The sequence below is a fragment of the Meriones unguiculatus genome, chromosome 20 (assembly GCF_030254825.1).
Source record: "Meriones unguiculatus strain TT.TT164.6M chromosome 20, Bangor_MerUng_6.1, whole genome shotgun sequence".
NCBI classification, from domain to species: domain Eukaryota; kingdom Metazoa; phylum Chordata; class Mammalia; order Rodentia; family Muridae; genus Meriones; species Meriones unguiculatus.
In genome coordinates, this window is record NC_083367.1 from 43,965,770 (window position 1) to 43,991,869 (window position 26,100).

At 38.4% G+C, this 26,100-nt stretch overlaps 2 protein-coding genes across 10 annotated transcripts in view; one reads left to right on the plus strand and one right to left on the minus strand.

Moving 5' to 3' along the window:
• Fam229b (family with sequence similarity 229 member B) lies at nt 1-13,319 on the minus strand. 7 transcript variants are annotated; one of them, XM_060373622.1, is made up of 6 exons: nt 12,975-13,228; nt 11,686-11,817; nt 9,573-9,685; nt 3,066-3,211; nt 1,260-1,398; nt 1-231 (listed from the first exon to the last, which is right to left on the minus strand). In XM_060373622.1, the coding sequence occupies exons 5-6, from the start codon at nt 1,382-1,384 to the stop codon at nt 114-116; spliced, it is 243 nt and encodes an 80-aa protein (XP_060229605.1). In that variant the 5' UTR covers nt 1,385-1,398; nt 3,066-3,211; nt 9,573-9,685; nt 11,686-11,817; nt 12,975-13,228; the 3' UTR covers nt 1-113. The 7 variants fall into 7 exon arrangements, with proteins under 7 accessions (XP_060229605.1, XP_021518193.1, XP_021518189.1 ...); XM_021662518.2 differs by lacking the exon at nt 9,573-9,685 and having other exon boundaries at nt 3,066-3,208; nt 13,212-13,319; XM_021662514.2 differs by lacking the exon at nt 9,573-9,685 and having other exon boundaries at nt 13,212-13,319.
• Nucleotides 13,300-26,100, plus strand: part of Tube1 (tubulin epsilon 1) — a 16,889-nt gene continuing 4,088 nt past the window's right edge. For 2 of the 3 annotated variants that reach the window (XM_060373618.1, XM_060373619.1), the window contains exons 1-9: nt 13,300-13,442; nt 13,532-13,605; nt 14,151-14,203; nt 15,387-15,444; nt 18,740-18,855; nt 20,908-21,029; nt 22,923-23,110; nt 23,313-23,488; nt 24,337-24,477. In XM_060373618.1, the coding sequence (XP_060229601.1) occupies nt 13,418-13,442; nt 13,532-13,605; nt 14,151-14,203; nt 15,387-15,444; nt 18,740-18,855; nt 20,908-21,029; nt 22,923-23,110; nt 23,313-23,488; nt 24,337-24,477 (953 nt within the window). In that variant the 5' untranslated portion in view covers nt 13,300-13,417. Of the gene's footprint in view, nt 13,443-13,530; nt 13,606-14,150; nt 14,204-15,386; nt 15,445-18,739; nt 18,856-20,907; nt 21,030-22,922; nt 23,111-23,312; nt 23,489-24,336; nt 24,478-26,100 lie in introns of those variants that run through there. The other variant, XM_060373620.1, reaches the window with a different exon arrangement.

Below are 26,100 nucleotides of genomic sequence, written 5' to 3' on the forward strand. Positions count from 1 at the left end.
TTGTCATCACCCAACTAGTGCCACCGCCTTTATTTGTTTACCACACAGACCATAAGATGATACTGGCCCATTACCCTTGACCTAGTCAACCCTCAACAGAAGACTTAATGATGCTATTTGGGATGCATTTCCTTGCTGCTTTGCACAGGTGGCTTTCTCATTGTTGCATAGACAGTGATGGGAACATCAGTTATTGTCAGGCAATGACTTCCAGGGCATCTTCGGAGTTGCCTGAATGAAAGGGCAAATGAATGGTATGTAGTTAAGGTACCAAATAGAAAATTCTTTTCAAAGTAAAAAAAAAAAAAAATCAGTATCTTTTCAACTGTTTAAAATCTCTCTGAAGGCTTTGAATGTCACAAAAAATTATAATCAGAGATTCAGATGAGAGTCTACACTTACATAACAATGAACATAGCCTATTGTCATATATTTAATTATAGGAAATTCATAAAAACAAAATTAATATTCCTGATGTTCCTTTTCAAGGGTGTGCAGTAATTATTATATGGTAAAAATGCATAAGTATAAGTGATAATCATATGTAAATTAATTCAGACATGAAACTTCAATCACTTTGGCCAAGTAATTTCAAAACTAGAACTTTTGTGGGGTAAAAGCTAGCAGACTAATGCTCAAAAGTTGGTAGAATCTCTGAGTTAAAATACCTTTAAATGCATCTGGAGTCTGGTTCCTTTTCTAACAGTTTTAGCAATCATCAACCCTGGATATTTTGCCTATTCCATCCAAAAGTAAGTCTAGCTTTTAAAATAGCTACCTTACTAAGCTTAACTGTATTATTTGTTTTGTTATGACAAACACCAGAAAATGAAGCAAATCCTATTCATAATAGTTTGCTCTGATAGTGCAAAAGTGGCTTCCCTCACAGCACTTTCCCACTCTATTATTGCCTCAGCCAATGCTCTAACACAAGCCAAGGGACAACAACTCTCAGGTCTCTTTTTTTACATTTGTACTCTTGTACCTAGAACAATACCCTATACATAATCATGCTGGTGATTTGATGCTGATCTTGAGAATACATAGACAATCTAGATAAAAACTTATGAGGTAGGGGTAAAGGCTGGTCTAAGTCTGGTCTAAACTTACAAAGTTACAAAATATAGACTATTAAAATCAGACTAATTTAATAATAGCAGTGTTGAATTCCCAGGTTTAATTTTTCTTGCTAATATTAAGTTTTGGTGTTCGTATTGATGACAGCCAACACCCTTATCCCCAGTTGGCAAGATAGTCACCTATTGGGTGATGTCTCTTTCCCATTACAGGCAGCACTGGAGCTCAGGCCTGATTCTAGTCCAATTGAAGAATCGCCTCCTTCCACTGGAAACCTCCTTGGCTGGGTCCCAAACCGAAAAGGCATAATTCACTGAAATCCTAGAATACAAAGTTAAAACAGCAAGGTGCTTATCTTCAAAGATAAGTTGACATTTATGTTGTTGCAATTTTTTAAAAGTGTACAAAATGTTCAGAAGGTGACATCTGAAAAATCTACAAAAGTTAATTATTTAACTATCCCTTATAAACAATTTAGAGTCTTATAACAAATTCAAAATGGCCCCCCACGTAGCATAATAAAACCGTACCTATGTTGTGGTTAGCCTGTGTCTATGTGACATCATAGGTGATGTCTATGCTTTAGGGAAAGAAAAGCTCAAATTGCCTTCCTAGGATTATTAAAATCAGCAAACTTGAGTCTTCATTCCCTACCCTTCCATGCCTCTTCACTAATTTAGACTCTTTCTTTGAGCAGAATTTCACGCCCATTCAAATACCTTTAAATGATCATTTGTTCCCATTCACATTTAGTCTTCCCTCCCCCTAGGTCACAGTGCACTCATTAAGAAATTGGCTTTGGGAGAGTAAACACTTAACTTGTCCTTTAGTTTAATTAAAGTTAGTTGTGGAGACAGGGGTTCTCTGTGTAGCCCTAGCTGTCCTGGAATTCACTTTACAAATCAGGCTGGCCTCAGACTTACAGAGATTCACCTGCTTCTGCCTCCTCAGTGCTGGGATTAAAGATCTGTGCCACTACTGCCTGGCAACTTGTCTATATTTCTAAAAGGTAAGTATGTAAAATATCTGCTTTCAGATAACAGTAGGTTTTAAAGGAAATAAATCATGTGACCTACAAAGCCTGACACACAGTCAATAAATACTCTGTCCGTGACTATTATTTAGTAGCGCTGAGCATTAGTAAACACACATATAAATGGGAGACACTGTGTACACAATACATGTACACAAAGAAATTATTACTACCTACTGTTTCCTGTGCCCGGAACGCTCCCCAACCCACCTTTTACTTGCTAGAGCTAAATCCATCCACAAGGTTTGAATTTACATTTTCCTTTCTTAGAGAAAGATTCTTCCACAACCCTTATTGCCTAAGCCTCCATAGCACTTCCTTTTTCTGTTTTGTAACAGTTATCATTCTGATTCAAGATGTCTCAACCAGGATGCTATGGACATTTAAGACCTCATGATTCTACACTGGAGAAAGGTATACTGTCATAGGCATTGTAAAGTGTTCTTCAGGATTTACCCCCTAGATGTCAACAACCTTCTCCCAGTGTTTTGACAGTTTTCTTTTTTAAATGTTCCCAGACATTACCAAGTATCCCCTAGTAGGAGAGAAAAGCAAAGACTCTCCCTGCTAAGAAGCAGTGTCCTAATTATTTTAATAAATGTTTGAAATATCCTTAGCCATTACTTGTCCATCCTTTACAGCTAGAAGAGTTTGGGCACATAATGGACATCTAATATCTCTATCTTGAATAAATGTACATGTCTTCAACTATTAATACATAATGAACAGGAAACATGAAAAATGTCTGTAAAGTGTTTTTATGCCTAGTAATATATTCACAAGTAAATACTTATTGGAAGTAATAATAAAACTAAATTTTTAAGTTTCAAGAATTTGATTAGTAGACTGTGGCTATTATCAAGAAAGGGGAGTTTCTTAGAGTCACCTGTGGTTTATTATAACTCTCTGAGAAAATTAAGCTTTAGCTACCTTGCGTAAGGAAACATAGACTTACCAAAATAGGCCAAGTCTGATTCCTGTAGAGGTGAATAAATCAATTGCTTCTACTGACTTTCCATAGAAGGCTAGACTTGCCAAAGGAATTCCAGTTACACCCAGAATTGTGACATCAGAAGATTCCTTCACATAGCTTCTTGCCTGCTAATGAATCAAGCATCTCAGTTCATAACTCTGCTAACAAGATGGATGGTCAATAAAACTGTTTTAGAATTTTATTCTTGTCAGTGCCCTTTTGTTGTTTTGTTTTTGTTTTTTTGTTTTTTGAGACAGGGTTTCTCTGTGTAGCCCTGGCTATCCTGTAGACCAGGCTGGCCTTAAACTCAGAAATCTTCCTGCCTCTGCCTCGCCAAGTGCTGGGATTACACCCATGTGCCACCCCACTCTGGCACCAGTGCCCTATTTTCAACATTACGTATCTTAACCTATGAAAACCTATAACTAATCAATAAAATCAGACTCCTGATTCTTCCCACTTTATACACCATTTCCTCTTCATCTTCACCCAGATTTCCTCTTAACAAGGAACAGCAAGTAATCCAGTCTGTCTATATATACCATTCTCACACTCAAAATCTTGACACTTAACTGAAGTTCTCTGTGTCTCTAAACTTGATCTTATCTTTGTCTCACGTGGAATTCTTCCATGTCCTGGACTATTTCTTGTAATGCCTGGACCACCTCTTGTTCCTGTTGCATCCAGACAGCCTTGCAGTTCCCAAATGGAGGAAATGAAAGTTGTGGTTACACTTTGTACGCTCTTGTTATTCTATCTCCTTGTCCTAGAGCTTCTTTTCTGCTGATCTCATCCTTAGGACTCCTTCTTACACCAATTCTGGGCTTCTGTAGCCACAGCTTATTTCACTCACTGTCTACCCTGCTTTGTAGTGCTTTAGTTTAACCCATGAGCCAGACAATAATCTTCAGCTAACATAGCTAATGACTTAAGTGCGGCATGCTAGTGAGCATCTTTTAACTTTATGAAAGTCTTTCTAAGTACACATTAGACTCAGTCCCTGCTGGTGTGTGCCAGAAATTGGGCTATAGAAAACTGGCATCTTATCTAGGAATGAAGTTTATGTTGGATAAAAATCTTACCTCTATCTTCTCTTATGAGGGTTATCTGTAAATATATTGGTCACAATTTCGTCTTAGAGAAAGCTGAGTTTAACTTACTGTGTCACAGTCAGACAACTGAAATAATTGGTGCCCATTGTTAGCTAACACATGACTAACACCTAAAGAGTTTTTTCAGATTGCAAAGAATTTTAAGTTGGTGTGGTTGAGATAAGATAGAAGTGGAAAGATGATGGGTTGGGGCATCAAAATTAGGTATGAATTTTTGACAGGATGTTAGCACTGAAATTTTAAGCAGATGGCCAAAAGTTTATCTGTAAAATGGCATTAAAACCACAAAGTTAAAGTATCTTCAAGACTACTATTCCTTAAGTCCTTATAGTACTATTTTAGATGGTTTATTTGGCAAAGATTGTGTCAGATTTCCGGTGCAGTTGGTATAATGAATCAAACAACAGACTAATCAGTGAAAATTGGCAACACTATGTAATGTATCAGAAGACCAAGTGAATCTGATCTACAGCAGTAACCACAAAGCAATAGGTACATAAATATAAATAAGGAAAAAAAAGGACGGTAGAACCTCTAAATATGTTATCTTAATGATAAGTTCCCAAATAATAATTTTTAAATAACTATCATATTTGTGAAATACAAAAAAGATATATCCTAAGAAAACATACCTATTATTATTCTTCATCCAATAATTTTTTTTCCTGAGACTACCATGAGCCACATCTATGTTTAATGTTGAAAAGACCGAGCAAAACTAAATTCAGTTTCTGCTCTAGTGGAGATTAAAGATTAGGACAGATTCTAGAGAATAGGCAATCTAAATATAAACGATAGATATTAACTACCTAGAAATGGGTGGAACAAAGACATCTGGATGGTTAAGGATGGAGAAAACAGCAGCACATGCAAAGGTCCTTTGGCAGTTTAAAAAAAAGGTTCCTAAAGACTGGTGAAAATACAGCATAGAAACGTGGCCCAGGAGATAAGTATAGCCGCTATCATTGGGAAGAGTGAAACCAAATTAAGACTTTATAAACAAAGCCAATATAAAAAAATTTTAATTTTTCTTGTCACAACTTTCAATGATTTTTCATTACAAATTTTGTTCTATAGATATGATCTTTACTTCAAATTTTTTTTTTTTTTGAGACAGGGTGTCTCTGTGTAGCCTTGACTGTCCTGGACTCACTAGACCAGGGTAGCCTGCAACTCACAGAGATCGCCTCCCTCTGCATCCTCAAGTGCTGGGATCACAGGTACCCGGCTTTTACTTCAATGCTATGATTTTCTTTTTTCCTGGTGTCTTTAGGCTTAATTTCCTTCTCCTTCCTTCCTTCCTTCCTTTCCTTTTTTTTTTTTTTTTTTTAATTTTGTTTTTAGACAGGGTCTCTCTATGCAGCCCTGGCTGTTCTAGAACTTGCTATGTATATGAAATTGGCCTAGAACTCAATGAGATTACCTGACTATACTTCAGAAGCACTGAGATTAAAGGTGTGTACCATCATGCCTGGATTCATTTGCTTTTTTCATTCTATATCCTAAACGTGGAAATCCAGTCAGTGGCTTATGTCCTTTTATCTGTTCCAGCATATTTAAGTCTATAAATCTCCAACAAAGAACTACTTTACTTACATTCACAAATGTTAACATTTCGTACTTTTCCTTCTGTTATTTTTTTCCTTAAAATTTTTAATGCATACAAAAGTAGAAATGTCATGGCTGTAAATATCTACAACTTAGTTAGCATTTGAAAGTTTGAAGCAGACTAATCACAAATTCTAGGTCAGTGAGACCCTGTCTCAAAAAAACTTTTCTCCATGAGTTGCTCATATTATTTTTCAAATATCAGAATATTCTTATTTACCGCCTTTTTTTTTTTTTTTTTTTTTTTTTTTTTAGAACAAGGTCTCATTATGTAGCCCTGGCTGCCTTGGATCTCACTGTGTAGAGGAAGCTGACCTCAAACTCACAGAGATCCACCTACCTCTCCCTCCAGGATAACTTTGTTTGTATTTATGTGTATCATGTGTGTTTGTGTAAGGATATGCACATGTATATTCGAGAATAGTTAATCCTTTCCATTATGTGTATCGAGTGTGTCTGTGTGGGTATCTGCCTGGGAATACCAGAACTGGAGACAAAGTAGGTGGTGGGCTGTCTAAAGTGGGTACTGAGAACCAACCTCAGGTCTTCCAGAAAAACACAAGTGCTCTTAACTACTGAGCCATCCCTAATTCCATTTTATCAACACGTTAACTACGTGAATCTTTAACTGAACAGGATTCCCCTTTGTGGCCAGAATACGGACCACGTCAGCAATGTTCCATGTGTACTAGGGAAGCATGTAGCCTTTGCTACTGTTGGTGAAGTGTTCTTCAAAGACAACCAGCTGACTGACACACCTGTGCACTTCTGCAGGCTTAGTTTTTAACGTCTCTGTTCATCACTGAAAGGGGGACATTTAAATCCCCAACTATGATTGTGAATTACCTATTTTTTTCTTTCTTCCGGCAACTTTTCTTCTTTTATTTCTAAGCTGTTATCATGTACGTATTTAAGATCGCAAGGATCTTCATGAACTGACATGTTCATTATTATACTGTAACTGATCATATTCTTTGCGATTCATTTGTCTGAAATGTCCAGAGCTACTTTCTGTTAGTTATGTTAGGATGAAATATTTTCCTATTTTCACTTTTAACCTATTTGCTTTTTATATTCAAAGTGTGTTTCTTATAAACAGTATGTTTTAGTCTTGTTTATTTTATTCATGCAGAGCTCGATCTTTTACATTGTTTTAGTTATATTGCCCTGATCAATGCATTTGGATATAAATCTATTATGTCATTATCTGCATTCTCTGTCTTCTGTTCTTTACTCCCTTTGCTATTTTTCTGCTCTTTTGGACAAACTTAAATATACTTATAAATTTTTTTCCACTACTGTTTTGTTTCCATGTGTGTTCGCTACATTATTTTTTTGGTGTTCTGTTTTGGAAATTCCTTTAGGATTTATAGTACACATTGAAAAATTTTATGGTCTTCCTTCAAATGACTTTATATAGTTTATATTGTAAAGGAATATAATAAAGTATATTTTACTTTTCTTCTATTGCCATAAAAACTAAAACATAAATAAATACAAAAATAAAAGTAAAATCTGGAAAGGTGGCGGGGTGGGGAGTCAAATATTTTCTTTTTTCTTCTTGATAGAGTGAGTCTTTTCTCTCTGATGGTTTATCTTTTTCACTGATACTAAGCAATTTGATTGTAGGGTTATGATGTCATGTTCTTTCTGCTTCTTATGTCTAAAATATTGACCCTCTTGAATCTGTGGGTCCAAAATGTTTATCACATTTGGAATGTTCTTGGCCATTACTTTTGCAAGTGCTCTTTGTTGCCCCCTTCTGGAACTCTAATTCCCTGTATCTTAAGCTGTCTTAATGGGTCCACTGCCCACTGGTCTCCCTTCTTAAAGGTCATTTTGTTCTCTATTGTATTTTAGTTTCCATTGCTGCCTTAACTCTTTGGGTTTTATAATGCTTTAATCTGTTCTTAATTCACTCATTGTTCCTTAAACACTGTTCTTGTTATCTCCTGAAGTCCAGTTTGCTTCTTATCAATTATCTCTTAATCTGTCCATGCTTCCTTTTGCCTTCTTGAATATGTGGTGTATTTACAATAGAGGTGTTAATGTTCTTGTATACTAATTATTTTCACTTGTGCCTCTTTTTATTTTTTTTAACTGACTAGATTTTCTTCTGATTACAAATGTCATCTTAGCATATCTGGGGACTGTTTTTTTGAATGCCAGACAAGGAAAATTTTATAATGCTCAATAATTTTATTTTTAAGTCTTCCAAGTCCTTTTGAATGTTGTTCTGGAACACAGAAGCAGCTTGGCTTTTTGGAAGAATTACATTTTCTTAGGCTACATCACCAAAACCTTTCACTTAGCAATAACCTGTCTCTGTTACGTAACTTGATAATCTATGCCTTATAAAAAGTCTTTGCTCAAGATATTGTTAATTTACTATATGGAATATTAATCGGCATTTTTTTTTAAAACGAAGAAGACAAAATCCTGAGTTGGGGGTGTAACTTGGTGGTAGAGTGCTTGCCTGGCATGCACAAGGCCCTGGGCTCAATTGCAATTGTGCAAGGAGAGAAAGAAAAAGGAAAATGCTATCATTTACAACAACAGGAATGAGGGCTGAAAGACATTATGTTAAATGAAATAAGCCAGGCACAGCAAGACACATACGCATGTCTCACTTATGTATGAGAGCTAAAAGGTTAAGCCTATAAGGAAGAGAGTAAAGTAATGATTGTCAAGAGGTAGAGAGAGCTTTAAGGTATACAAAGTTTTAGTAGGTCAAAAAAAATTTTGTGGTAATCTACTGAATAGAACACATAATAGCCAATGTGCTCTAAGTTTCTAAACTGATAATAAATTTTAAGTGTTCTCACTAGCAAAAAGGTAAGTATATGAGGTAATATATGTAAATTTTATTATCCCATTATGTAAAAATATACCAACTGTATTTGGTAAATGTGTACAATTATTATTCATCAATTTAAAATAAACCAGCAATGAATCAAATATGGTAGCCCATCAGCCTGGGTGTCAGAGAGGATAACAAAGCTTACACCCCAGACAGCCCTGAGAGACAGTAGAGAAACTACAGTTAGTAATCCACACTCTCAAATCTGAGCTGTTCCTGGCATCATGTGTCTTGATGGTATGCGCGGTGCAAAGTTGTATGCCTAGAACCAAGGCCACGGGTACAAGATAAATCTTGTACAAAAGATAATGCAAAAGATAATCATTTTGTCTTAGGTACCACTAAAATTCTAGGCTGATTGTGTCTGCAGCATTACAAAGTTTATCCTAGTTTGTGCAGATGTAGGTCCAAACTTAGGTACTATGATAGCCATTACACATGACTGGTTGGGTAGCAGTTTTTATGGAAAGCTTAAAGAGTCAGCTGTACAGCTTAAAGAGTACAGCTGTAAAGAGAGGGAAAGTTTTTACAGGGTTTGCTAAAACTCATTCTGTAGTCCAAACCGGCCTCAAACTCTCAGAGATTCCACCTGTCTACCTCCCAAATGCCAGAATTATAGGCAAAGGTCATCATGCCCAGACACAAAATTGTTTTTTAAAAAACTGTAATAACCTGTAATTCAGCTCATCTAGCTAATGGACTTAGGTGCTACAAAAAGAGGTTGGAAGACAATCTTAACATAGTATCTATGGCTGTCTGTCAAGCTACATAAGAGATGGATTCAGAAATGGCAGTGTACAGCAAGGATAAATGTCGATAGGTGACCACAGAATGGAATTTTATTTAAGTGACTGCTTGGGACGCCCCATAGAAGTATGATTTCCTCCGAGCACATTTTATTCTCCTTACCTCCCAGCAGAGGTTGTTCAGTGACCACCAGGACTGAACGCAGTAGGAGACTGTTGCTTCTGAAACTGTGAGTCATGTAACCAAATGAAATCGGTAACTACGACCAAAGGTTTCTAAACACATAATGATCAGAAATTAATTCAAAACCAACCACATAATAAATTTGATAGTACCTGGCCGGGCTTATCTTGTACCCGTGGCCTTGGTTCTAGGCATACAACGTGTCTACTTTGCACCGCGCATACCATCAAGACACATGATGCCAGGAACAGCTCAGATTTGAGAGTGGGGATTACTAACTGTAGTTTCTCTACTGTATGTGCAAAATTTTCCACTTCTCATAGAAACATAATGACTTAATTATACAAAACAATTATTTTTAATATTTTCCTATTGCCATCCCTCAGCATGTATCAAATAAGTATATTTTTGGATTGTACCATGTCAGAATGTTGCACTTCTGATTCTTCAGTTGCTGACTTTAATTTCATTTTTAATAATTAATTTTTAACTTTACTTTTTATAATTTATTCATCTGGATTGTAGCTCCCTCTTTCATCTCCTCTCGATCCCACTCTCCCTTCCTCTTTCTTCCTGTCCCTTTCTCCTATTTCTCCAAAAGGGGAGCCCTCCTCCCTTACCATCTGACCCCAGCCTATCAAGTGTCATTAGGACTGCTTGTATCCTTTTCCTCTGTGGCCTTGCAATGGACCCCCACAAGGGGAAAGTGATAGAAGAGCAGGCAACAGAGTCCATGTCAAAGACAGCCCCTGCTCCTCTTACTAGGAAACCCACATGGAGACTGAGCAACCTATTGGCTACATCTAAGCAAGGGCATTAATTTTTTTAAGATTTATTCATGTATGTATATGAGTACTCTACTTGCAAGTGTGCCTGCATGACAGAAGAGGGCATCAGATTCCATCATAGATGGTTGTGAGTCATCATGAGTGCGGGGAACTGGACTCAGGACCTCTAGATGCGCAGCCAATGCTCTTAACTGTTGAGTCATCTCTCCAGTCCTATTAAATGAATTTTCCCTTGGGATTAGGATAAGGATTTCTAACAGCTGCTGAAACACTACATAAAGGCAGGCCCTGTTATAGACGAATACAATGCAGCCTAATGGGTTTTTCTTCATCCCACTCCTTTCCCAGAAACTCAAAGAATTCTTTATTCTAAAAACTGAATAATTTAGCCAAGATATGGTTATGGTTGTTGACTGCTCTATAGAAACATTCCTGTGGAATATGGTGCATCCTTTTAATCCATATATTTTATCAGTTTTTACATCATTGAAAACATTTATCCTTGCATATTTTGTGTTCTCTATCTCATGGGGTATTTATCAATCTTATGCTGAGTATGTTGCCTCCCCCATGAATATTATCTTTAATAATTTCAACACTTTTGCCTTTCCCTCAGCATTCTCCGTGATTATTTCAAACCTTTTCTCTACATCAATAACTTGGTTTCGTTCCTCTATTCTGCTTTTTCCATGATTTTAAAACTTGTTCATGAGTCCTTTAAGGTGCTTTGATCTTTAATTTCTTTTATCTCAGTTTCATTTCATGTTCCACTCAATACTTATTTACTATCCACTGCACAGTAGATGAGATTCCAAGTCCTGGGGTAGTAGACCAAACATGCAAAATTCAGCCTGTATTTTTCAATACATTATCTTAGCATCTTGTTACTATGTTCATATTCTTACATTGCTCCACAGTGCAAAGTGCTTATGTAAATTCTCTTTTCTCCTCCTTAGGTTATATTTTCTCTCACACCATATGCTTCGTCCATCTTAAATAGCATCTTCCTTCCTCCTTTTCCCATTCCCCTTTCCTTCCTTTTATAGTAGCAGTCTATATTCCCATTGCTGACTTTTTTCTTTTGCTTCTATTTAGCATGCAAAATCTTGTTGAATCTATTCCTGTATTAATCTGTTATTACTCCAATACAATTGCACCCCAAAATCTCAATGATTGTTTTTTTACAAAAACTTTCTTGCTTATAAGACTGCAGACAACCTACCATTAAGTTGTTTCCACCTTGGCTAACCCACACGTACATACCCTAAGGTCTGGTGTGACTGGTGTAGAAGGTTTTACCTCACCTGGCTATGAAGCAGACATATCTGATTCACTCCAGACTGAAGTTATTGGTGAAACTTGTAAGGATTTTCTTATAACTTCTGGCTGCTGTGTGGCTTCTGGAGAATGACGGGAGCTACAGCACGGGCAGAGCTCTGCAAAGTCCAGAATACCAAGTAAGTTGGCACCAGGATCTACTGATTCAACCCAATCCCACCACAACATACATATTTTTCTAAGTTCTGAAATCTTTGGAAGCCCCATATCTGGGGACTTCAACACTGAGACCCAAAGTGTCTGACGGTACACTCACCAATGACTGTATGCTTACCAATAAGCAGCTAAGAGTAAACCCATCAGTTTCAACTTTTTCCTGTCTAAAATCTGCTCCTTAATAATTACAAGAGATGTAAGAACAAAGGTATAAAACACCCAGAAAGAAATATAAAAAGGTCTTGGCAACATAATCAACCCACTACAGTCAAACTTCCTATCTTTCAAAAATGTGTAATATCTTGGTGGCAGAATCAAATGTTGGGGCTCCTATCACATTACCTATCATATATCTATATCACATCACAATACATTAACGGAAGATATAATTTAACTTTTGTTAAGTGAAGACCGAAGGCTCTGTAGTTTCTCAGAAGTTTTGTGGGCAATGATTCCATTAATGTACTAGCGTTCTTGAGGATTTGTGTGTATGGAAGCAAGGTGTGAAGCATGAAGTTCTTTTCCTAATCATTTTTTTTTCATCTTAATTTTTTAAGACATTGTCTCCAATTGAACTTGGTGCTCACAGATTCAGCTAGACCCTGGGGATCCTCCCTTCTCCACTATTCCAAGCCCAGGGTTACAGGTTCCCTGATTTTTGTAAGGGTGGGGGGAGGGGGAGGTCTGCATTTAGGTCTCCATGCCTCTATGGTAAGGATTTTACTGATTGAGCCATCCCTAATTAAGAACTAAATTCTTAATTTAGTTCTTAATCAAAATAACTGATTTTTCAAACGTTGCGCTCTCCCCACCACCCCGCCCCACTTCTTTCTATCCCGTCTACATTGTACATCAGATGCCTTAAATTTGAACCCATCTCGCCTATCGTAGGCCCTTGGCCACTGATTATTGCTGCTCTCCTTGTCAGCGCCATATAATATTTCGGGACATGTCTTCTGAGTACGTCGTGTGCGTCTTCAATTACATCGCCAGCCGTTTGAAGCTGTATCCCTGCCTTAATTTGTTTTGAATTATCCAGAAATTTTTTAAAGTTAGGTTTGAGTTGTACACCGCTTTGGCCTCAGTGGCCAGAGTGTACCTAGCTTCGGGTTTCTCTGTGCTCCTCGGCGTTCGTTTTCAGTTAGATAACGGCGCTAGGGCAGGAGGGATCCGACCCACGGCCCTGGCTGTTAAGACTGTGGGCCTCTCATGGCCCGTCATCAGTGTTAGAGACCCGCTTTTTAAAATGCCACTCCGAAACCTAGTTACCCGTCAGTTACCAGGGCCTCCGGAGCTGCAGATGCCCAAGGATGTTGACAAGGCAGCTAGGATTTACCTGCCGGAGGCCCAGTCGCTAAGGTAACGGCCAGCCGCAAATGCGCTTGCGCAGAAACCCTGCGTCCTGAAGAAACGGGGGTTTTACGACGGTGGCGACTTGCGGCCGCGACGTGACTTACGGCCGCCCTTCAAAGAGCGTCGTTTGGCTCTAAACGCAAGGGCGGGAATGCCGGCGGGAAGGTTCGTGCCGGTCCGCTGGGCGGAATGACACAGTCGGTGGTCGTGCAGGGTGAGCTACCCCGTTCGCTCGGACTCGGAGTCCCGTCGCCTGGTTGCCTTCCTAATGTCCTTTTCTCTCTTCCTCCCCCCTGGCTACAGTCGGCCAGTGCGGAAACCAGATCGGCTGCTGCTTCTGGGACCTGGCGCTGAGGGAGCACGCCGCGGTCAACCAGGTACCCGCCGGGAGGCCGTCGCCTGTCACCGGGCCTGTCAGCAGAGAAGGAAGAATTCACTTGAGGCTTGGGGCGAGGTGCTGCTTTGGGTCTCGCTGTGTAGACCGTGCCGGTCTCAAACTTACAGCGATCCTCCTGCCTCTGCTTCCCCAGAATTACCGCTATGACACTCTACACGCTTGAGCTTTTTATTTGTACCATAAGTTGCGCAGGATCTTCTGCGGGACGTGGCTAGTGGCTTTTTAAACCCATGGGGCTGTAAGTCACGGGTGCTGTAGGTGAAAGCACTATAAAATAGGTAGCACATCAAATGATCAATCAAGAATCCCAAGAAACTCACTTGGCGCACCAGCTGTATAATCCTACAGGGCATACTTTAATCACTTACTGCCAAACTTAAAACAGTGGTTCTCTTGGCATTTTATTCTTTAGACACAACAGGAAGAACTTTTCTAAAAGCTGTATATTAGCCCCTTTAGTGTTATAGAATTACTAAAATTTGAAAGAGAAAATAAAATGCTATAGTTTGCTTTTTTTTTTTTTAGAAAGGAATTTATGATGATGCAATAAGCAGCTTCTTCAGGAATGTGGATACCAGGTAAGGGGATGAAAGTCTGCCTAGAGACGTTATGATTCTTTATCCTCCTGTCAGCAGAATGGAGGGATTCCTGAAAGGATAATGGAGACAACCCACAGTTATGATGGTGTCTGCTGTTCTGATTGAAAGCGTATTCTCGTGTCACCCTTCATACTGTTCTGCAAAACAGCAGGCTTCCTTGACAGGTTTCAGTAAGGAGAAAGAAAGTAAAAATCAAAACCCTTTAAAGAGACTCCCATTAACTTTGAAAAGATGTTTCAGTCTGAGAAACCTGAAGATATCATGTTACAAGTCTAGTAATGGTCAGACTTTGAAAGATTACTTTGTGGATTATTTGCTCTTAGAATATGCTAAAAAGAAGGAAAACAAAGTGGAAACTGCTCACAACATATATTACCTTTCGTTTAATATAAGATATAGGTGTTAAAATTCTTTTATCTTTGAGGTATTACAATTCTTTGATATTTGAGATATGCCCATGGGCTTTTAGTGTTAAATCATTAAGTTTGTTCATTTTCAAAACACTCTATAAAATAACCAACTGTGTTGGACTTGTTCTGACACTTACAGTTAGATATTGGGCTTTGTTCCAGTATGGTAGAAATTTAACTTAAATTTGTTAACTAAGTATTGGAGCTGTTATTTTCCCAGGAAACCTGACTGGTCTTTGTTTTGTTGATGAATCCCAGAGCCTCCTGTTTGGGCTTATACCTATTCCACTGCTCTCCAGTACAGTTAGATCAGTCAAATTCAGAGAAACGGAAAGCAGTGAGATTAAGTAAAAGCCTGTTCAAGTTACTGTTAATTAGGTTTTCTGCTGTAGCCAAACATGTCCACTGATATAAACATTACATACTACACAGGCCACTTCTAGAATTTTAGTGAAAGTACTAAAATCTATGAATAAACACAGTATACAGGTCAACATAATTCACAAGACAGAGACGAGATACCCACTTACAAAACTGGAAATCAGATGTTCTAGGTTCGGAGAAATGCCTCAAAGACAGATACTAAGGCAGGATGGCTCAATAGGCCAAGGCCCTTGCTGCTGATCTGAGGACTTGGGTTTGACTCCTCTGGAGCAATATGGTAGGAGAGAGCTGTCTCGCAGTGTAAATGAAACTAACGCTACCATTCCTGGAAAAGCTTATGACCCTTTCTCAATTTGTTTATCTTTCAGAGTGGTTGGTGATGGTGGCAGTATTTGCAAAGGGAGAATATCTTCTTTAAAAGCACGAGTAAGACACATATTCTGGGATTCTTACTTTGTAGCATGGCAGTGGCATTTGAGTAAACTATTTCTCTGCAGTTTGTTTTTCCTTTTGATTGTTGACAGGTCTTTGGCTATAAGAAAAAGAAAGACAGTTTAATGTTGTGTAGGGAACTGAGGTGCTAAGGGTCAGACTGCTGAACAACTAGAGTAGTAGGGTAGCTCCTGAAAACTGCTTCTCTCTGTGTGATCTCTGATGTCCCTGGAAAACAAAACTGAAGAGAGAGATCGTGTGCATGCAAGCTAAGATAGTCAGTGGACACCGTGAACAGTGGAAGAAGCTGCTGTGAAGCCAGGTCTCATCTGCAGTCACATGACACCAGAAGTTCCTAAGGAGAAAATGGTGGTGCTTTCTGGATGAAAGTCAAAGACAGCAGGAATACTCATTTATCCTTTCCTAATTCTGTTTCGTTATTTTCCACCCGCTCACTGGTATGAGGGTAAGAATGTATGCAGAGAGCTGCCATCCCACACTTGAGAGAGAAACTTCGACATCCCCTAGACTGCTGGTTATATGTAACATCTTAGGTTAGGCACACAGAATGTTGTGACTCCTGCACTCTGGTTATTATCATGTAGCTCTGGAAGGGAATAGACATCTGTATTCCTAGAATAGTTTTCGCTAAAGACTGGGGGTACGTGAAAAGTCAAAAATGCTTTCAACCTTTATAAAGGAAGAAGATGTGAAAATGAAGATCAAAAGATTTAACTAAGTTACTGGGACAGTGATGATACGTTCAGAACTCAGGTCAGATGGGGCCCAATTTACAGTATATGCCCTGCAGATTGCTTCCCTGCCAAACAGCAAAACAGTCAGAGGCGGTATGACCACCCTAGCTTCAAACTTCCATAAACCATATCAAATCTGATTTGGAACAAGACCAATATCTTTTTTTGTTTATAATCTTATACAGTTTGTAACTACACATAAAATTTGTCCAGTCAAGACTCTCTTGGTGTAATGTCTGCATTTGAGGTAAAAATTGCATATTCCATATATCCTTGAAAATCCCTAAAATTAACCAGTATACACCCCTATATAGTCTTGTTTGTGTTTTTTTAATGGAGCCCGTTTATAAACATGGTTGTAGGGACTGAGGAGATGTCAGCGTTAGCAGTGCTTGTTGCTGTTGCAGAAGCCCAGAGCACCTAGGTGTGGCAGGTAGTAACTGCCCACAGCTCCAGCTCCAGGGGGATCCCACAACTCTGGCCTTCTCAGATACCTGCAGTCATGTGCACATACTTTAAAAATGACAATAATCTTTAAAAAAATAGGATGTGGGTCTGGAGAGATGGCTTCAAGGTTAAGAGCACCCTTTTCTAGAGAACTCAGGTTTTGATTCCCAGAATCTACATAGGAGCTCTGTTACAGGGGATTCAGTGCTCTGTTCTGGCCTCCACAAAAGCCAGGCATAAGCATGCTGCCCAAACATGGTATATGGAGGCAAAACATCCATACACAAAAGTAAAAGTAATAAAAGAAAACCTTCCAGTAATCACGTTTGAGCCTCCTGAGTGCTGAGATTACAAGCATATGTCTCCACATCCAACATCTTTGAAATGTTTTTAAAAATAAAAAAGAGTTGCAGTCTTTGGAATATAATATGTCCATTGTGTATCTCTTATCTCAGCGTTTTTATTGCTGTCATAAAATAGCATGACCAAAAGTAATTTGGGGAGGAAAGGGTTTATTTCACTTACATGTCCACATCATAGTTTATTCTCAAGGGAAGTCAGGACAGGAACTCAAGTCAGGAATCTGGAAGCAGGAACTAAATTGCTTACTGGCTCGTTCCTCGTGACTTGCTCTGCCTGCTTTCCTAAACCATCCAGTATCACATGCCCAGGGGTGACACCACCTAAAGTGCACTGGGTTAAACAGGTTAAGCTAGTAAATTGTTTAAACAATGTCATGGGCTAGCCGGAGCAAATGGAATTGCTATTTCAAACCATGAACTCTAAATAACTAGTCCCGAACATGTCTTTATTAATCAAAATAGAAACCATTACAGTCAATACATTTTTGCCATTGAGAAGCGAGTTTGCTATTTCTCTAACATAAAATTCATGTTAAGGGGTTTTGTAAACTCTTGAAAAGCATTTTCTGCGTTTTTCTAGTTGTGGAAGCATTTTCCCTGCATAAAGGTATTCCAGATACTTGAAGAAGTGGAAGGTGGTTGACAAATACAGTAGATAAAGCAAAATTTAATAGCCCAATTCATTCAGCTTTTGAAGCATTGGTTGTGACGTGGTTAGCCTTTATCAAAGAAAAGAATTGGACCATTTCTGTTGACTAATGGCAGCTTTAGACATTGCAATTTCAGTGCACCCCATCAATTTGCTGAGCTGTAATAGTTTCTCTGGGATTCATAAGGATATTGTGGATCAGGCCAGAAGTAGATGAACAATAGTAACTATGACTCTGTGTGGTGTGTGTGTAAATCTGGCTTTGGAAAGTGTTTTGAAACGTCTTAGTTGCATCCAATCAACAGTGGTTTGTTGCATAGGATAAGAGAAGACGATAGTTCAGAACAACAATTTATTTTCTTTTTGAGCAGCCCACAAGGCACCCAGTATTCAAGTTTACTCATCTTCCAATTTGTTTCAAATGCTGAAGGGCCATTACATGGCCCACTTTAAATTCTATGGCCACTTTCCTTTGGAAAATAAGAAAAAGAAAAGTAGGAGGTGAGAGCACATGGTGCTATTGGCAAACCACTCCTGCTCACACTTATTTTATTTCCTTTAATTTTATCTTCTGCATCTTACTTTCTTAGTGTAGATATTTCCATGTCAGTAGAGTCAGAGTTAATAAACATGACTTGGCATCACTTGAATGAAGGGTCTAGTCATCTTCAAGCATCTGACTGGTGCTTTGGCTAGAAGTCACCTCGCTTGAATTGGACAATTCTTGTTCCATTTTTGTATGTAATGCATTAATACATGCTACATTAATTGAAAAGTTTTTTGGTCAGGATTACCTTCCAGATTCTAAGACTCATGTTAGAATTCAGTTGAAAGGATTATTGCATTCCTTTGTCCCCCACTCTTTCCTTTGGAAAAGAATTTAGAGTCCAATTTTTAATTGGGTCCCATCTTTTTAAGCTGCATAAAATTACCTTTTTTAATTGTTACAATAGATTGCATAAAGAAAACTTTCAAATTGTGAAAAAAGGATACTAGAACCTACAGCTCGTGAGTTCTTGAGTTTATTGAATAAATTATGCTAAAGAAAATAAGCTAAATTTGAATTCTATTTTCAGGCTGTTTTGATTGACATGGAAGAAGGAGTAGTGAATGAAATTCTCCAAGGACCACTGAGAGATGTATTTGATAGCAAACAGCTCATCACTGACATTTCTGGCTCAGGAAATAATTGGTGAGAAAATACTGAATGCCATTTGAAAAGCTGAGTATACATTGCCTTATCCTGGTAGTCCTGCAGGGATGAAGGTGAAGTGTGATTGGCATGTCAAGTATCAGCTTGTCTGCCCCATCTCTAATGACTAATTGACCGGTGATAACACTTACAATGCTCAGGAGCCACCTGCGTTTGCTTTCACTCCCACTTCTGCTTTTTTTTATTGCAGAAAATGACTCATGAGAAGTTGACAAGCTAAATTCTTTTTTTTTTTTTGAAGGTAGTTTTTTTTTTTTTTTTTTTTTCAATGCAGTTTATTCAGGAACATTGAACAATCCTCGGACCCCGGGGAAAGCCAGCCCACAGCTTAAATAGCCTCTGGGACAAGCTAAATTCTTAAAGGTTTTAAGTACTTTACTATTCACTATTTGATTCCTCGACTTGTTCTGTTTTTTCTAAATCAATAGGATTAACAGAAAGATGTAAACCCAAACCAGTTTCCTCTAACCAGCCTGGCTCTTACATATATAATCTCTCCAATGGGGAAAAACACCCCAAAAGTTAAAGAATTTACATTGCCGTTCTCATGTTGTTTATTTTAAATATTTGCTACCAACTACTTGGTTCCTATGCAAAGTTCAGATGGGTAGTTTTAGTAAAGTGTGGGTTTGAATTCCATGTGTAAGGGGACTAGGAACAACCAGTCACTCCCTGCCTACCCCCCTAGCTTTCCTCTGTGTATAGCTCATCATGTCATGTTTGCATTGTACTAAAGCTGCATGTAATGCAAAGATCACTTTTATTTTGTGATGTATCATAGTGATACTTCCAAGATTTCATCGTCAAAGACAGCTTAGTATCTTTAGTATCATTTCAACCATTTGCCATTTCATGTAATAATGTGATATGCCAAGTTTTTATTCTTTTATTTTGTTTTTATGTTTTTACTTTTTTATTTCAATTTTTTACATTAATTACATTTTATTTGCTTCGTATCCCACCTATAGCCCCCTCCCTCATCCCTCCCAATCCCACCTTACCTCCCTCATCTCTTCCCATGCCCAAGTCCACTGATAGGGGCGGTCCTCTTCCCCTTCCATCTGACCCTATCTTATCAGGTCTCATCAGGACTGGCTGCAATGTCCTTCTCTATGGCCTGGCAAGTCTGCTGCTCCCTCGGGGGGGTTGGGGGTGGTCAAAGAGCCAGCCACTGAGTTCATGTCAAAGACAGTCTCTCTTCTCCTTACTAGGGCACCCACTTGGATACTGAGCTACCATGGACTACATCTGAGCAGGGGTTCTAGGTTATATCCATGAATGGACCTTGGTTGGAGTATCAGTCTCAGAAAAGACCCCTGTGCCAGATATTTTGGTTCTGTTCCTCTCCTTGTGGAGCTCCTGTCCTCTCCACATCTTACTAACTCCCCCTTCTTTCATAAGATTGCCTGCACTCTGCCCAAAGTTTAGCTATGAGTCTCAACATTTGCTTTGATACACTGCTGGGTAGAGTCTTTCACAGGCTCTCTGTGGTAGGCTCCTGTCCTATTCCCTGTTTTCTCCTTCTTCTGATGTCCATCCTGTTTGTCGTTCTGAGTGAGGATTGATCATCTTACCCAGGGTCCTCCTTGTTTAGCTTCTTTAGGTTACAGATTTTAGTATGTTTATCCTATATGATTATTTTAAGCCAGATAAGTTAGTTTGAGATTTTTCATTTTGGTATCTCTTGAGTTAACCTCATTCTGCATTTTAATATATAAATTCACTGCAGTTCAGAGTTTAAATAAAAATAAGAAAATTATAACTGAATTCTTTTTATTTGGAAAAAATTGAAGATAAAATTTTAAAAAGTATAGTTAATACCTGTTGCTTGCCTATAAGCTAAATTCTATAAGGATATTTGAGAATTGTTAATATTTACTATATGATGAATAGGATTTATTAAACAGAAGAATAGATTTTTTTTGTACAATTTAAATAGTTTTCTCATTTTCAATCTCTTCTGTATAGCAGAAATAATAAAATCATAAAATAATAAAGATTTTTTTTTGTAATCTGTGTTCTTATTTTCAGGGCTGTGGGTCACAAAGTTTTTGGAAGTCTTTACCGGGAACAGATTTTAGAGAAACTCCGGAAGGCAGCAGAGCACTGCGACTGCTTGCAGTGTTTCTTCATCATACACTCCATGGGAGGAGGTACTAGTCACTCATGTAATCAGGCTACATGCAAGTGGGAATTCATGTTGCAATCATGACTCTTGTTTTCAGACCTGATGTTTGCTAAACATAGAACTAGCAGGCATGTCCAGCCTTTTCACGTTGAGATACAGTGTCGGCCGCAGGGTACATGCTCTAGGACCGTGCATTCAAGTTACCAAAAACAAATGAGGGGGAAAAAAACTTCCGATGTTTTGCGTATTGTTTTGGGATACATTCATGGCTAGCCTAGGATACATATGGCCGTGACATATAGGTTAGATATGCCTGATGAAGTATATGTATGTTTCAGTGTTTGTACATTTTAGCTTTTTATCTTAACAGCTTAGGAAATTGGGCCTAAGGAGATAGTTTATTGGGTAAGGTTGTCTTTGCTACAAGCTTGAGGACCTGAGTTTAAGCCTCAGAACTCACATAAAAAAGCTGGGTATAGGGTATGTGCTTATAATTCCAGAACTAGGGAGCCAGAGACAGAGCTTGGGGCTCACTGGGGCCAGCTCCAGGCCAGTGGGAGACTCTCTCTAGCAAAAAGGTGGCTGGCACTTGAATAATACCTGATGTTATCTTTGGGCCTTCAGATGCACACACATCTACAGTGCTTAAGTACACACTTGCCCTGTGGAGCACGTGCACAACCTAAAAAATTGAGTTGTCACGATTGACCAATTTTTCTTTTTTTAATTTTGAATTATGTTGTTTTGCTTTTAGATTCTCATGTAATATTTTCAGGCACACTCCAGTATGTATGCACTTTTGAGAAATGCTTAGTTTCAACTGTGCTTGTTTGTTCCTTTATCCCAAGTAGAGTTGAGCTTTTCTGCCATGTTTTTATGTAGCTTGCTATTATAAGGATAGTAATACTCTTTTATTAACCACCTTCAAACCTTCCTACACCTCACTCCAATAAGAAAAGTGAAGAGTAAAAGAATGCTGTCAGTCAGTTTCTTAAAAATCATTCATCACACATTATACTTAATTGCCTAAGCTTGAAATGTAATCTACATTGGCTTGTTTATCAAGTCTGTAACTTGGGATGGAAGGATTTTGCTTTCCTGTTCATAAAACAAAAACAAGATGATGTGCCAATTTTAAAATAATATCAACAAGATATTGGAAGAAAAAAATTAGCATACTTTTCTTTCTAAAACTGATATTAAGATTTTATATTCTAGGGGTGCAACCTGACATTGTCATATGCAAAGTTTACAATCAAGAACTTGGTAATGGAGAGAGAGAGAACCTGGTAATGGAGATAGATAGATAGATAGATAGATAGATAGATAGATAGATAGAAAATAATAAAAATAGTTTCATGTCTTAGATTTCTGGGTTTGTGTTGGCTATATGTGGCCCATAGCCCATACCTTGGAGCCTTGGTTTTACATTTTAACCACAAAAAATAATAAATACATACATACGAAAGTTACTATGAGATTTCTATAGCTTCTGCTTTTAAATAGTGATAACATTTGTAATTTCAAAGTGAACATATTTTATTACATGTTGGAAGTTGTTTGATGACATGATAGTTTTCTATATTGTGAGATGGTATGTATCTTGAGACCAAAGCTGTCAAATACATTATTGTTTTGTTTTTTAAGTTGCTTACTATTAGGAATACTGGATGCTCTCTTACTAGAACTTTTTATATTGAGTTGTTTTGGTATCTAATAACTTAAATACAAAAACTTAGAGAAAGCCATCCCAGACTCGAGCTCAGAGCCCGAGATGGAACTCTGGACTTGAACCATGTCAGCCTTGCTTATGTTGTCCGCCAGTTGAAAATTATGCCAACAAATAAATATTCTGGGCTCTTCAGAGTTATACTTTCAACCATTTGGATTGTTTTCTTCTTGAAATATTAATTCTTAGGAACAGGGTCTGGACTTGGCACGTTTCTGTTAAAGGTGCTTGAAGATGAATTCCCAGAAGTGTACAGGTTTGTGACAGCAGTTTATCCTTCCAGCGAGGACGACGTTATCACCTCTCCTTATAACAGCATGTTGGCCATGAAGGAGCTCAATGAGCATGCAGACTGTGTGCTGCCCATTGACAACCAAGTAAGAAACAGTCCTGGATTTCACGGTCGTATTTTATATACATTTAATTTTGTGTTATTTGCCTTGTGTTTGTTCTTTATTCTCTCCAGTTTTTATCTTCCATCTAAGAGAAAAAATAAGTTTTGTTTTTCTTTTCTTGCCTAGTAAGATATTGTCTAAGTCACTCATTATTAGTTTCTCACCCAATATTTTTTTTCTCAAGTCTTTATTTGACATCATTAGCAAAATTGATCTTGTGGTCAGTTCTGGAAAGTTGGGTACAGCTGTGAAGCCTAAGAGTCTCGTTACCTCGAATGTGGGGGCTGTTAAAAAGCGCCACAAGAAGCCCTTTGACGCCATGAACAACATTGTGGCAAACCTGCTCCTCAGCCTGACAAGGTAGCCCTCTCAGGACGCTTGCAGACTCACTGTGATCTTCACACTTACGGTGGTTTATTCCTTTACTGATTTTGGGACACTGTTAAATCTAGCTCTTGAACCACAGACCTATAGTCCAACCTAGGAGTATTCCTTTAGATGTTCTAAGATGTATGAGCTTTCTTTATGCTTTTTCTTCAGATTTTTTATTAGTCCTTTGAGAATTTCTTACAACATAACTTGGTCATGCTCACCCTCCTAGCCTCTCTTCCCACCAAACATTTTGTCTGGCTTTTCCCCATCGAGGCCAATTTGTGCTGCCCAAATAATCATTTTGTTTTAGAGTGTTAAGCCAGCGTTTCTCCAAGTGTGTTAGTTGGAACATTAGTGGGAAGCAGTCTTCCCATTGTCCACTATTGATAAGCAGTCTCATGGTAGACAAGCTGCCACTGTGGTAATCCAGCAAATGTATATACATCTTTGTCATCTGATCCACATCAATTTCTCAAGCAATTAAAATTATGATTATGAATACGTTAAGCAGATCCTTAATATATTTAACAAAATTTCCACAATAAATAATTGACCTGTATATATTTAACTCAATATAAAATCTGTTTGATTAGGATACTTTTACATGTATGAGCAAGTATAATAGGTGTTGCTTGCACTTAGAAATCTAGAATAAGAATTTCTAGGCATTATGCTGGTTTTTAATTAGCCTTATACAATGACTGTTCATGATAGTAAATTTCAGTGACCCAAAAACAAGGATCTGATCAGTGTAACTAAGGATCTGCGAAAGTAACCTGCTGAGTCACTATTTTTAAATGAAAATGTTTTTCATTGTTCTAACATTGACCTTTTAGCTCTGCGAGATTTGAGGGATCCCTTAATATGGACCTGAATGAGATCAGCATGAACTTGGTTCCTTTCCCTCAACTTCATTATCTTGTGTCAAGCCTAACACCTCTGTACACACTGGCAGATGTTAACATTCCCCCTCGAAGGTAAGGTAGGACTGGGCTTCATTTTCCTGAGAACTTGAAGTGCTAATTTTAGTGAAAGTATCATAAAATATAGTTCCTGGAATTTTCCATTAGTCAGATATTTATTTAGAAGTAAATTGTTTTAAAATGTCGGTATTAAACTGAAACTAAACCTGGTATCTAAATTTTTAGACTTTTGAAGATTAATAAAATCTAGCAGACTTGAATCCTGACTCTGTCCCTATCTATAGGATCTTGGGCAGATGTCTTAAATTCTTCATCTGTTTGTGGGGTAGATGAAGTGGTATATGTTTAAGTTTTTACCACAGCCGCGCACCATAGAAGGCTTTTATATGATAGCTAAATCATTTCCAGATCACCTTGAGGATGCTCTTAGGGTCAGGCATGGAAAATAACTCCTTCAATCCCAGACCTCAGGAGGCAGATCTCTATGAGTTAGAGGTCAGCCTAGTCTACATAGCAAGTGACCAGCCAGGTCGACATGGTGACATGGTGAGATCTGTCTAAAAAAAGAAAGAGGATGGGAAAAAATGTTCTTAGGCTGGGAACAGTGGTGTGCAGCTGTACTGTGAGCGTGTGGGGACCAGAGGAAGGGTGTTCACAGATCCCAGGCCAGCCTGGGATACACAGTGAGGATGTCTCAAAAACACAAACCTGTCTGGGGGTGTCACTCAGGTGGTAGAGTGTTGGCCTTGCACTCATGAAGATTGGGAACCCCCAGAACCCACATGATGCCTCACAGCAATCTGTCGCCCTAGTTCTAGGGGGTTCTGAGGGCACGCACACGGTGGTGCACAGACAAACACACACATCAAAAATAAAAAAATCTTTTTAAAGAAGATTCCTTGGGCCTACATGTTGATTGTGAGCTTTAAAAGCTCACACTGGTGTTCACTGTTGACAGAGAGGTTCTGCCAAACTCTAGTGGGAGACTGTGTAAATGACGAAGAAATTAAGACTTTTTTAGTGTTGCCTTTTTTACGTTTAATTTTGTGTGTGTGTGTGTGTGTGTGTGTGTGTGTGTGTGTGTGTGCGCGCGCTGTGGTGTGTTTGAAGGGCAGAACACAACTTGTGGGATTGAATTCTCTCCATCATGTGGATCCCAGGAATTGAACCCAGGTTGTCAGGCTTGACAGCAAGCACCTTAACCTGCTGAGCCATCTTGTGGGCCCAAAGGTTTTTGTTTGTTTTAAGTTTCCTTATTTAAATATATGTGTTGTGGCTATGTATGTGAGACTGAGTACAAGTGCCTGCAGAGGCCAGAAGCAGCAGCTCCGTCTGGAAGTGTGTTATAAAATGCCCTATATGTGGTTGCTGGGAATTGAACTCATGTCCTCTCTGCAGGAACAATACATGCTACTAACCACTGAACCTTCTCTCCAGCCCTCAAAAAAAAAAAATTATAGTTGAAATTTTGGCAAGGTAACAGTTCTATACTTGAGGAATATTACAAGTAATATTAATAAACTTTATTTAAGAGACTAGCGAATGGCCAGTTGTGCCAGGCAGTGGCTAGGACTCCTCATCAGCCAAGGATCCTACAGCGATCTCAACGAGAGAAGCAGTGTGTAGTGAGCGTATGGATCATGATCACTGACTGTTCACTATCCCCGGAGCGCAGCG

Bases quoted from the DNA above. Each gene is read 5' to 3' on its own strand.
- Fam229b (XM_021662518.2), bottom strand. From the start codon at position 1,384: ATGCCTTTTCGGTTTGGGACCCAGCCAAGGAGGTTTCCAGTGGAAGGA. The intron at 232-1,259 runs GTGACTATCTTG...CCTTTCATTCAG, and splicing joins AAAGAGACATCACCCAATAG to GCAACTCCGAAGATGCCCTG.